At 16.9% G+C, this 15,168-nt stretch overlaps 1 protein-coding gene across 11 annotated transcripts in view; it reads left to right on the top strand.

Annotated features, from left to right (window-relative positions):
- Nucleotides 1–15,168, top strand: part of LOC551883 (voltage-dependent T-type calcium channel subunit alpha-1G) — a 198,429-nt gene that overhangs the window by 169,415 nt on the left and 13,846 nt on the right. For all 11 annotated transcript variants that reach the window (XM_026443546.1, XM_026443548.1, XM_026443547.1 and 8 more), the window contains 6 exon segments: nt 2,866–3,017; nt 3,153–3,299; nt 8,679–8,844; nt 12,688–13,034; nt 14,525–14,717; nt 14,791–14,940. In XM_026443546.1, coding sequence (XP_026299331.1) covers nt 2,866–3,017; nt 3,153–3,299; nt 8,679–8,844; nt 12,688–13,034; nt 14,525–14,717; nt 14,791–14,940 — 1,155 coding nt within the window.

Genomic DNA, 15,168 nt, shown 5'->3' with positions numbered 1-15,168 from the left:
ATTATTATAATTATAAGAAATAATATCATTAACATAAAAAAAGCAAATGATTAATAATATATTGCTGTTAATCTCTAATATATTCGATCATTGTTTGAAATAAAATAATTTCTTTAAAAGTTAAATTGATAACTAACTTGATTATTTTTTAAATCTTAGAAGAATTAATTTATTAAATAATATAATAAAAAATTTTTTTTAAAAATTACAATTATATATTTTATCAGTTATATATATAAAATTTCATCGAAATCGGTTGATATAGAAAGAAGCAATAGACACTTAAGAAAAAATCTAAAAATTTATAAATTTTAAAGAGTGATCGTTAAGTTTTCTTTCATGCAGAATTTACGTATGCGATTCACGTATTTGATCATTCTTTTACATAGCAATTAATGTGAAATGAATAAATGAATCTCCATTTATATTCAGTATACGTGTTCGACTATAAGATATTCATCTGATACAATATCTAATTTCATAGTACAATAAAACCTTTATATTTGTCATATTTTTTTTTTTTTTTGAACAAAAAAGTGCTTCGATATTTATCCAAAAATTCAATATTCCTTACCTCCAAAAATTTTTTCTTCTGTATGATTTATTTTCTATCATTATTACTTTTCGATAAAAATTAAATTTCTGTTTAAAATTTCATTTAGATATTTGCGCCTCTAAAATCGAGATCTAAAATCGATTATTTCTTTTTTTTATTATTAATTTTGTTTTTTGTTAATTCTATTAAAAAAATTAATTCTATATTTAATATTTATTTGTTTTTTAGGATATGAAGATTTCATAGTATGAATATAATTTTATATTATTTATTTACTCATAAACTTGTTTAATTTATAATCGAATGAACGATTCGTGTAATTGTTATGCGAATAGTATTATTTGTTTTTATGTTTTATTAAGTCGATTCGAAAAAAGTCATTAATCACCAGATCAACCGAAAATACATAAAATTCTAACTTTCACGAGAATTATCGTTTGAACTACTTTTATAAATGACATATATAGTAAAGAACATAAATCAACCAATCGATATTCAAATTACTATAACTTCGTAAAAAAAAAAATTTCACAACAATCAAACGAACTAATTTTAAAGCATGAAATTTTTACTTTCATAGTTCTGAGTTCGTTTTTTTATAGATATTTTTATATTACATAACAAATAGATAAATAGATAACATAAAGATATTTTTCTTCTCAAAAATATGAAAAATTCAATAAATTCTAAACACTGGTAAATGTTTTTCGTAATTGAATTTACAATAGAATTTAAAATGAAATCTTTTGTTTACATTCCCAAATTTGTACAATTTTTTTTGTTGAATTATTAAATATACATTTGAATATATTATATATTTAATCGAGAAAATAAGAAAAATTTAATATTTCTTAAATTATAGTTGTAATATTCAAAATTTAATAACTTTTAATAAAATCTTATAGCAAATTTTAGTTTACCGTAAAGAGAAGATTTCAATCTTCTCTCTACAGTAGTCTATCGTGGATTCAATTACGAAAATAATTTTTCAGTGTTTCTACAGCAGATTGAATTTTTCAAATTTTTCAGAAAAAAAGTATTTTCACTTTTTTATTTGCTATATGATTTACAAACATCTTTAAAAAAAAAACGAATTCAAGAGATTTCATGTTTTAAAATTAATTCATTTGTTGTATAATTTTTTTTCTTAGAAAGTTATAACAATTTAAAATATCAAGAATTTTTTATCGAATTGGTTAACTTATATTTTTTATTATGTGTATATATGTATGATTGATGTTATTCGCAAATTGCGATTCAACAATTACTGTGAAAGAAGACTAAATTTATTGTAAATGCTTATACTTTTGATCAAATATTTTATATTATATGTATAAATAGTCATTTTTATCTTTTCAAAAATAATTTTAACTTGTTTTAAACAATATGTAAAAATTTATGAAAATTATTTAAAATAGTTCTAAATATTAATTAACTTATAATTATGTAACTTATATAATTTATAATAATAATATCGAATATTCTGATGAAATTATTCGGTTTACTTCTAATATTCTTTGTATAGAGTGACATAAAGTAATTTTATTATATTTATTTTTTAAATTTTACAATAAATCAGAATTTATTATAAATATATTATAAATGATACTTGTCGAAATCAATATTTTTGATGCAAAAAAATTATTTCGAGAGATAAATCCATAAAGTTATTTCTTTTGTATCTTTTGTTTGATATTAAATAAAAAAATTATTTATAAAAAATTGAACATATTTCAATTTTTAAATTAAAAATTTACTTTATCTTTTTGATATAATAATTTAGATTCTTTTATATTTATTATAGCGCACTATATTTATTATAAAAAAACTTTTTATTTTCAAAAAAATATTATTATCTTAAAAGTATCTTTGCATAAAAAATAAATAAAGTATTATACGATTTAATATTTTATACATGTTTATTTTTATACATATTTATTTTAAAAATATTACTTTAAAAATATTATATAATATAATAATATAAATAATATATAATATAAATAATGTTTTTCGATGCCTAAATTCTATTCTCTATATCGATATCTCTATATCTTTCTCTATAACAATATCGATATTATTTGCAATTTTAATTAAATTATATAAACATTAAAATACTTAAATTACATAGATAATTTCTTAAAAAGAGAATTTTTTAAAAAGAAGACATTTATATATTTTTAATATTAAATAAATATTCGTAATTTATTCATATTCTTTATTTTTATTTATTTTTTACTTTTTATATTATTTCTTTTGTTTTTGAAAATATACAAATTTTATTCCATTGTCTACGAAATTTTATTTTTTAGAGTCAGTGTAGTATTTCTTCTGGCCTGCTAAAGCTACCAGACGTTTCAAACAAAATACCGACTAAAAATCTCATTGCCGGACAATTTCCTCGACGAATAAGCCTTGTCACGGCTGTTGTTAATCCAACAATGAGAGAATCATCTAATTCAAGGTATGTACATGTATATATTTTATATATAAACTCAACTTTGTACATAGAAAATTAGAATAAATCACATTAAATGTAAAATTGAATGAAAACTTGTCGCTTTCATTCTTGAAATTGTATAACCATTTTTTGCTACAGTTCACCAAGGATACAAAGGGGTTATTCGTGGAAATTATCACGGCCATCTTTGAGGAAGAAACGTTGGTTACAAACGGAAGATGAATCTCCTCGTAGAGCCACTGTTCTAAATAACGGTCGAAGTACTATATTAGGTTCTAATTCAACGTAAGTTTGAATAAATAATATAATATAATATTCATAAATAAAGAAATAAAAAAATACTAAATAAATGATTTATAAAGTGATTTTAATTAGATAATGTATTTATTATATATGATTTCTATTAATATCATCTTGGAGACTTTGTAGCTCTCAAACAGAATAATTTATTGATTTTTATATAATTGAATATTTTAAAATATTTTGTTATATTAAATTGTTTTAAATATTTCTTATTTTCATAACTTAACGTGTTCGTCATATTGATACAATAAAAAAATAAATAATTAATTTTATTAATAATTTTATTCAAAATAAAAAAATTAATATTTATATAATTCACATTTGAATAATTCATATTTTTCAGATTCTTTTCATTTCGTATTCAATTTCGTATTATTCTTGATCTTACTATTGTTATTATTATTAATTTTGTTTCGCGATATAAAAAAGAAACGAAGAAAAAAAAAATTTTTCTTTTATGTATTTATTCAAAACTAAACATATATAACTACAGTCTAAGAAAATAATATAATAAATACATAATTGTAACAATTACAAAGCAACAATTAATTGTTAATTATTTGAAGGACTTTATAAAACATAAAGTTACATATGTCGAAATTTTGATAGACAAGATTCTTTTTATGTATAACAAATGTTGTTATACTTTTCTATTGCATGTTTTGTCTTAATAATATTAAATTTTATATTTATATTTTTTATTAAATGAAAATCTAGAATTAATTTTTTTTATAAATAGCATCATTTTTTAAAAGAATATAAAAAATATATGTAAATATATGTAAATATAAAACAAAGTATTAGGATAAAAGTTAAATTGTTTCAATATTAATAAAATTGTACAAAATTAATCTTAAAATAATATTTAATTTTAAATGCTCTTAAATTGCTAAATTTAAGAATATTTTTTTCATATATCCAAAATCCAGGAATAAGACAATGTTTCTATTCAATGAAATTAATAGTTACAAAATATACATATTATTGTGGAAAAGAACCACTTCTTTATTAGATTTGGGAAATGATTATTTATTATTCTTAGAAATAAATGTTGAAATTTAACAGTTCACAATAAGTGAAAACACTAATACTGAATTAAAATAATAATCTTTTTAACTTTTTAGTTGATGGTTTTTATTCATGATACTCACTAATCATGTTATTATGTTTGTTTTGAGAGATTTTTCATCACATATTCATATGATTAATTGAATTCGAAATATTTTATCTATATCTATAAAGATAATTAATTTTTTAAAATTAATTTTCTTATATATAATATATATATATAAATTATATATTACATTATATTTGGATTATTGAATTTCGATTGTATTATGTACATCAAACTTGAGCGCATCATACAACCATATTTAATGTATATATATGATTATTTAATTTAACATTAATTGAAACATAATATTGATTAACTCGTTGATGACAATGTTTTATTCATTAGTCGCTTAAAAACATATACAAATTATCAATTATAACAAAATTTGATTATGTATTTGATTATAATGATTGAATATAATGGATATTTCATATATTTCTGATATATTTTTGAAAAATTATATATTGATAAAGAACAAAACAAATTTATTTTTATTAAATATTTGATATTTTGTACTTTCATTCATTTCCGTATGAAATATTGATTTTCATGTTTTCATAATTTCTAAAATTATTTTATCATATTTTTACTTCGACATTATAATTTAATTTTTAAATTCGTAGATATTAATTTCTAACTTAACATAAAATAAAAAAAAACAATATATATATTGACATTATATTATATTATCTATATTTAAATTGTTAAATTTAATTTTTTAATGACAGTAATAAAAGATAATATCTTATATACTAGATAATATATATATATAATGCACTAATTTCTGTCTTTACACATATTATGTTTCAATTTAATATATTTTATTTATTTTTATTAGATATATTTTTATATACATTATAAATAATATCAAATTATTATTAATCTGGTATTACAATAAATTCTTTTTGATTATTTTTAAATAATTTTCTTTTCAATTGAAAAAAATTATATATTCCTAAAATAAATATAAATAAAATTTAAAAAAACTAATTCTTTTTTCTCAAAATAGAATCAAGCAATAATTTAAAAGATTAATTATTATATTAATTATTAATTACAATTAACAATTAAAAATTTAATTATGATTAATTACTAAATATCTATTTTTAATTGTTCATTGTGATTAAATTAAAAATTTAATTTTAATCATCAATTGGAGGATTGAATAACAACTAATATTTATTGAAATTCTTTTTTCAGTAAAATTACTATTCTATATGAGGCTTTTGTTCTTTTCGCCATATTTTTGATCTCGCGGCCAAGAGTCGATTAAAATATTGAAAGACGATAAAATTTGTATAAAGCATTTAGTCAAATAATATTAGAACACGATGCAATGAAATAAAATTTATTTATATTTATTATTGATTAGTAATTTCAAAAATTTTATAAAAATTTTAAAAATAATTTTTAAATTTTTTAAAAATTAATTATCAATATAATTTCAATTTAATTATAATTTTAATCAAATCAATCAACGATTAATCTAATGATTAATCAATTAAATTAATTTTTCGATGATTAATTTTTTTAATCGTATGTCTATTTTAAAGATTTTAATTTATTAGTATTTTAATCGATTTTATATATTTCAATGTTTCAAATATTTCAAAGTTGAAATATTTTTTATCAAATATTTAAATGCAGTCAATTTCTACTAATTTTTAAATAATTAAATATGACAAAAAGAAACTAAAATATTTGAGCATAATAGAAATAAAAAATTATATTTCCAAAATTTTTATAAAATAAAAGAAGGTTTGATCTTTAATCAATCATTTAATTACAAGGAAGTTTATAATGGAAATTTATAATGGAATTATTTTAATTTCTTTTATACAAATATTTATAGGATACAACTAACAAAATTGTATATAAGCTAATAAATCAATAATTAAAAAGAAATTTAATAATTTTTTATTTTTAATTTTTATTATATTTTAATTTGTCAAATTAAATTTAATAAATTTTTGAATATATATAGTGATTCAATTTATGTATCTTATTTTTAGAACAAAAGTTAGGAAGAAAACTTAATTTATTTAGTAATTTACTTTAGATTTTTAATTTGTTGTAGTTTTATATAAAAAATTTCACTATCTGCTATAATTTCTAAAAAAAGATATTTCAATTTTTAATGAGAATGTAAAGAAAAGAACTTACTTTTTTATTTCCTTTATAATTCTGATTGAAGTATAATTGATATTATAGTTTGATATTCATAGTATAGTTTGATATTTTCAATATTCTCAATTTTTTTTATCAGAAAAACTTATTATTTATCATATTAAAAAAATAATATGAATATACACACATTATTATAGTTACTTATAATTTTTTTCTTTTTATAATTATTTTTGTGAATTTATATATATTGTTATTTTTATTTATTAATAAAATAAAATAACTGATTATATATATATATAATTTATTAATAAAATAAGTGAATTTTGTTAATAAATAAACTCTTTCATATAATAATGCTCTAAAAAAATAATTTATTAAAATGTATATATATATAACAATTTAATTATGTTTTTCTTTAACTATTTTCGTATTTTTTAAAACAATGTTATAATTGATTTTTTTATTAAAATTTCTTTATTTTTTTTTTTATTCTTTGAGAACAATAATTTAAATATATAATAAAAACTTAAATAACTGATATTTAAATTCAATAATAATATGATATTTTAAGAAATAGAAATATGATTTATTTAATCACTTTAATTGTCAAATTACATTATATAATATACAATAATAATATACAATAAATTATATTATATAATATATAATTATATTATATAATTTTTATCAATATTTATTATTTATTATATTAATTATTAAAAAAATATATTTTGAAAAAATATTTTAAATAATTTTTATATAATAATTAAATAATTAATATAATAAAAAATATATATGAAATATTAACATTAATTTATCTTAATTAAACACAGTAGATAAAAGATGCATATATATTGCACGTATATTATGCAAACATATATCAAATATTCAAATTAAAATTGAATAAAATGAATTTCTATTTAAGACTCTAATTACATTCATAAAAATGTGAATTTGCATAAATGTTCATAATTTTCTGATAAATCACATTGAAAACAAGCCAATAATATAATGGATATAACATGCAACAACATTAACAGTGTTTATGAATATGAGCATGAACAGAGAAAAATATCTTGAAATCCATCAAGTCATTATTTAGAAATTAAATGCATATGTATCGATACATTTCCTCAAAATAATTTAATTAATTATTCAAAATAATTCAAATAAATACTTTTTAATACCAAATAATATCAAATTTTTAAAAATTTTATTTTTTAACTTTCATTAATTTTTTATAGATATTTTTGCTATTGCAATAATATTTAATATGTAATTTAATATTTAATATGTATTTCAAAATTTTCTGTTAAAAATCAATAAAATAAAAGATGTACAATATATGTAGAACTATAACTTTTGCTTTTTATTCGAAATTGCAATATTTTTTATTATGATTATGAAATTATAAAGACTTTAATAATCATTGACAAATTATTAAAAAAAATAAATATACTAAAAATTTATACTAAAAAATATACTAAATATTTATAATATTTTTATTTCTCTGTAATTTTTGGCCTTATAAAGATAGATATATAAATATTTTGTAAATTTATTATAACATTAATATCTTTAATCGATTTTAAAATTATAATATATTAATTCAAATTATTCATTTTTAAAATAATATATGCGATGTTATGCAAAAAAAAAGTCAATATCTTCTTATATATCATTAAAAATATACATTGTTTTTTCAAATTATACTATTAATACTTCTTCTTTTGAAGTATAAAAGAAATATTGATGCATTAAAATGCTAAAAATGCATTTCTTTGTTTCATTCTGCTTTCAAATTTTAATCATAGTTAAACAGCAAAAGTATATTTATTTATCAGAATCGAACATGATATCTATTAATTAAATATTAATTCCTTTTTTCCTTCATTTATTTCTTTAATTATGTACAAGAACATTCTCAAAGTTAAATATCCAGTGGAAAGTAAATATATATAAGTATATATATAAATATAATAAGTAGTGGAAATTTCTACTGTGTACATATCGTTCTTTAAATAATGACAGTTACAATAATGTCCATTCAGGACAAATACACGAACATGTTTATGCTCTAGTTTCTCCTTTAATGTAACTTTCGGAAAATTATATTTCAGTTTTAACGGCGGTTATTTACACGGTTCGATAAGAAACGACACGCAAAGTGATACACCGAATAATCGAACGACCGTCCTAACAAGCAATAATCGTAGTCTCAGCCCTAATAATTCCATCGAAAGTCGTAGCTCCTCCATTAGACGTAACACAGCAACGCCTAATCAGGTAAGTGTTTTTAAAAATTGTAATGAATTATCTATTGAGTAGGAGAAAAAAACAAATTTTCATATTTTTTAAAAATATGTATTGTTTATGTTGAATTGGAAAAAATAGATTTTTCAAAATAAATGAATAAGGAATAAATATTTTTTTATGTAATATAGAATTTTATAAATATATATTTTTTAAATAATAATTAAAGAAATAGTGTTTCAAAAATATAGGAAGGGAATTCATTTAAAAAAAATTCGATTCGAATATCTTCGAAATTATTGATGATACTAAAGAATATTTCGAAATAAGAATTGAAAAGAAATTTCGAAGGATATATAATATGACTCAAGATTTTTTTAATTGAATACGTAAAGGATGAAAGTTAATTTTGTTTTCTTAAATAAAATTACTTATTTTCTATACAGTAATATAATAATAAGTGACGCAACTCTATACAAGTGACGTTATTATCTATACAAAATCATTTATAATAGCAAAAAACATCAGTTTAAAAGATACTTTAAAATCAAAGAACTCATTATATTCATTCAAATAATAAACATTTCTTTATTTTTTATTATTTTTCATATAATAAAATTTTATAAAATTTTATATGCTATTTTATATACCTTTATATATTATATAATTTTTCACTATAAATAGCTTAATATTTTTGTAGAGAATTATATTTTATTCTACATAAGTTTATTCTAGAATTCATTCAATTTAAGAAAATAAAATTTTACATATCTTTTTTTGCGTCATATAATCTAACATTTTATCTAAAATATGTTTTTATTATCATCAATAATTTCTAAAATATTTAGGCCGATTTAAATGATTAATTATATTTTAATATTAACTCGTAAAATATTATTTTAAAACGAATATTTTATTTTATTAAAATAATTATTTATTTTAAAAAATAATTATTTTATTAAAATATTTACACATTCATATTATAATGAAAAATAAATTAAAATAGATATTTTTTAATTATAACAAATCTATCTTTAGAAATAAATTAATTTTTTAATTTATTTTTTATTATAATACGAATATAATTATGATTAGAGACATGCAATTTTTTGAAATCTATATTTCATTTTTAATATTAAATAATTAGAATTTTTTAAATTATAATAAATAAAAATAAAAATTTCTAAAAGTTTGTTGAAATTTTTACAAACTTATTTATAATGTATTTTAGTGAACATAGTAATTTTAAACTTTTAAACATTTATCTTTAAACATTTTTTTTTTAAATTTTAAACATAATTTTGAACATTTGATTTCATATCATTTAACAAAGAATATTTCACAAAAACTTTTTTATTTTCATTTGACATTAGTTTTCTATTAAAAATGCTATTTAGAAACGATTTTTTAGAAAAATCAGTTTTTTTCTTTTGATAATGAAAACAAAAATAGAAATATGAATCGAAGATGTTATTTAATAAAAATATATATTGTTACAGTTCTTATGTATTAAGAGTTTCAAGATTATGAGTTCCTTGCAAAACTTTCAACAAAACTTTAAAATTCTCTTTCACAGTGTCTTTCGAATGCGAAAAATTAATTTTCTTATTTTAAACTTTTATTCGTTAAAAAACCATTATTTTATCATATCTATTTCAAAAATAAATGAAAACATAAATTTTCTTTTCGAATTATTATGTAGTTTAAATAAATTAAAATTTCAATATTTAAATAAAAATATTATATAAATTATAAAAATTCTCATATATTTATATCTTAAAAAAGAAATTGATCCGTTTTGACAAATCTAATTTATTTATAATTTGTTTATACGAATATAAATTTATTTTTTGATACAAAATTTTTTTGTATATGTGAAATCAATTCTCAAATTTTTATGTTTTTTTTCATATTTTATAAAATGAAAATATTTTTTACAATAGGAAAATAGAACATTAAAACCATAGTTATATCCCTATTATATATTTTTTAAAATAAATGAAAATATTACTAAAATTTTAATTGAATTTTAGCTGGTTACTTGAAGTGATCAGTAAAAAATGGTTCTAATCTACATATTTTATATATTAATATTAATTTTATATTTTATAATACAGAATTTTAAAATAGAATTATTATTGATTTCGATAGCATAATTTATTAATTTTTTATAATTTTTTTATAATTTTTAATAATAAATAATTTTTAATAATAATGAATTAATTTTTTATTTATTAATTTTTTTATAATTTTTAAAATGTGACTATATTTCCTAAAATATTGAAAATATTTCAATATTTTTTAAAATATTGAAAATATAATATTTACATATTGCAAGATAATTATAAAGTGTGACAAAAATATTTCCAGAATAATTTTCTTTTTGTTATTATAATAATGTTTATCTTTTGCATATTATATAATCTTTGTGATTTATATTTCAATTTATAAATTTTCGATCCATGAATTATGAAGAAATTTACAAAATGTGAAATATTAATGTGTTAATGTCAAATGTGTTTTGTGAAATGTTACCATATTTTTATTTGCAATTATTTATAGAAAAAATTTTATAATGAAAAATTTTAATTTTTCTTATACTTTAGTTTGAAATAAAAATAATAAATAAAAAAAATAATTATTTCAAATAAAATAGAAAATAAATTCATTTAAATAATAAATTTTGAAATTTATTTATTATAATATTATATTATAATATTTTATAATTTATAATTTATTATATTTATATTATAATTTATTATATTATAATATATATTATATATTATTTATTTATTATATATATTATTTTTAAATGACTTACTTATTAAATATTTTATTATTTTAAATAATAATAATGAAAATTAAAAATGACAAATAAAATTCTTGGTATATAAAAAATATAAATCTCATTTCATAATCAAATTAAAAAATAAATTAAAAAATATGAAATAGTGGCGTAAATAACATATAGATTAGTTTGAAAAATTTATATTCATAAATTGATATTTTTATTCTCTATTTTTAATATTATGTTGGCTTTATATTATATAAAATAAATTATATAAAATAATTATATAAAATAATATTGGATAAAAAATAAATTTAAAATAATAACACAATTTCATTTTCTGTTGATTAAACTTCACTATGATTCTCAACTCTTTCAATTAGACGTAAATAAAGAAAATTTTGAAAATAGAAATTCATTCTATTTTGAAAATAGAACACATAAAATTCTACAAGAATAAAATATCTTTATATTTTCATAGCAAAATCAAATAAAAAATCTAAATAACAAATATTAGATAATAAATATTAAATTAAAAACTTATTTCAAATTAAGAAAAATACTCTTAATATTAACATTTTATTATGAATTATATTCACTTATCTATTAATATTTTTATTATATAGAATTTGTAATATATTTAAGATTCTTTTTCAATTTTAGAAGCTTAAAAAATATTTATATGCAAATATAAATATTTATATAGTGCAAGAATATATATAAATTAAGATTTATTTATTAAATAAAACTATCTCCATTATATCATTGTTATATTATAGTCTCATGAACTTAAATTGCTTATAAATAAGTGTCAATTGATTTTATGTCAATTTTTGTATTTCTTTTGATATTTTATATTTCTTCTTTTTAGAATTCCAATCGTTTCACAAATATATTAACATTCTCTATATGTATAAATAGGAAAAAGTTAGAAATGCTTCTAATTTCAAAGTTATTAAAATCGATGAGATATATCTTTTTATAAATAGAATATTATTGATAATTTAAATACGATATTTTAAATATATTATTCATATATAATGTTAACGATAAATCTATAGTATTTAGATTTCATATATATTTTGAAGATGCGATGGATTAGTGACCTTTCGCGAAGGAACTCATTGCGTGAAAATGAAAATGTTCAATCACCAACAAGGAAGACTTTACCTCTAGATGAGGTACCTATGCAATGCTCAACGGCACGTACAATCAATAATTTATCAATGGAGACTGGTCCACTGCCCAGAATTAAACGACTTCCCGATCAAGATGATCACAATCCTCGTACAGATGAACAGACACCTCCCTTGAATGGTCATGGTAGTGCGAGCAGTATTGAGAGAATTAAAAAGATTTTCATGTTTTTTGAACCTAAAGGATGCCTTAAAGAACGCGATGATTATTCATTGTACATTTTTCCACCAAATAACAGGTAACTTTATATATTAATCGTTACTAATAATCTAATAATAATAATACTAATAGTTTATCATAGAAAATTATCATTTATATTATATAAAAATTATATGAAATATTTAATCAGTCAGATTTTCTAATTTTTACAAGAAAACAGATTATCATATAAGATTTGTAGTTTATAATAGTTATTGAAACATGAAATTTGTCAATTAGTTTTCTATTTAATTTTAATTTTTTTTTTAAGTGTTCCTTTTTAGCTATTAGAAGATATAAAAAAAAATAATTAAGAATGAGATTATCAAATTTTTTTTATGATATAATATAAATAATATAAATATAAATATAAATATTTATAAATTAATAATATAAATATAAAATAATTGTATAATGTTTATATTTTATGACAAATGTTAATAATATAATAACAATACAATAATTAATTGATTGTTAAGTATATATATATATATATCATATGTATCTATTGAAGATTTATAAAATTGTTTTTGTAATGTTATAATATAATTATTAATGTTTTTTTTAATAATTATATAATAATTATATTATATAATAATTTATAAAATCTTTTTCTTCATGTTATAAATTTATATAAAGATTCTATTTGTAAAGAAAATATGATTTTTTTTATTTCTTTGAAAATAAATATTATATTTATAATAATAAGTTTGAAAATATAGCATAATTTATAATTAAAACGTTATAATTAAAAATTTATAATTAAATCATAACGTCACGATTTTAAAATTATTAATCAAATTTATTTATATAATCAAAGTTATTTATTTAAAGTAAATTATACTTAGGAAAAAAATATTTAAATAGAAAAATTGTGAAAATTTTTAATATTCATTTTAAATATATAAACATAAAAAAAAGAATTATATATATTATAATAATATATTTAAGAATAATAATATATTTAATATACTTTATTTACAGAATAGTATATTAATAGTATATTCTTTTTTTAATAGAAATTAAAAAGGTTTAAATACTGTCACTAAATATTTAATTATTATTTGTAATAATAATAATGTGATATTTAATTTTTATGATAGTAATTGTATTGATTAAATTCATATTTTAATTTTTGGAAATTATAAATCTTCCAATTTGATCAATTAATTATTTTTAAAAATGCTTTTAACTCTTTCAAGTTCAAAAATCAAGATCTTTCTGTTTTATGAAAAATTTTTTGTCATCAATTATCAATAACAAAAATAGATTTATTTTAAGAAAAACAAATATATTTTATTTAATTATTTAATAAATATTATATATATTTATTATTATTATATATTATTATTATTATTATATTATATATTTATTATTAAATATTTTTAAAATTTCAATATCATTCAACATAGAATATAAAAGATTAACATGATTATATATAACAATTATATATAAATATTTAAAAACAGAAATTTATTAAAAAACATAGCATATATATTAATTATATAATTAAATATTTACATTTTTCAGATTTCGTGTTTTATGTCGATTATTGGTCGATCAAAGATGGTTTGATAACGTAGTACTTTTTTTTATCGGTCTCAATTGTATTACATTGGCAATGGAACGGCCAAATATACCACCTGATAGTGGAGAAAGACTTTTTTTATCAACTGCGAATTATATTTTTACCGGGGTATTTGCAATTGAAATGTTTATTAAGGTGAAATGAAAGTTTGAAAATTAATAATTTTTTGAAAAATATAACTTTCACTCAAGAAGATTATTAATCGTAGGTTGTTGCATCTGGTATGCTGTATGGCTCCGACGCTTATTTTACTTCAGGTTGGAATATTATGGATGGAGTTCTTGTAATCATTTCTATAATTGATTTATCAATGTCCTTACTGTCATCGAGTAGTCCAAGAATATTTGGAATATTGAGGGTACGTTTCTCTATTTTAACATAATAAAGCTTTTTGTAGTTCTTTTTTATCATAATATTATATAAAAAATATTTGCAAAAATAAATTCAATATTTTATTTTAATAGAATGAATAGAATTTATAAAAATTATATAAATTAGAATTTTAATGTTCTATTCTAATAAAATAAATAATTGTAATATACATTTATTTATTACAATTACATTTTTAAATTCTTTTATTTTATTT

This window comes from Apis mellifera, linkage group LG11 (assembly GCF_003254395.2).
Source record: "Apis mellifera strain DH4 linkage group LG11, Amel_HAv3.1, whole genome shotgun sequence".
NCBI classification, from domain to species: Eukaryota; Metazoa; Arthropoda; class Insecta; order Hymenoptera; family Apidae; genus Apis; species Apis mellifera.
The sequence above is the reverse complement of the archived record's forward strand: the minus strand, read 5'-3'. Positions and strand labels throughout refer to the sequence as shown.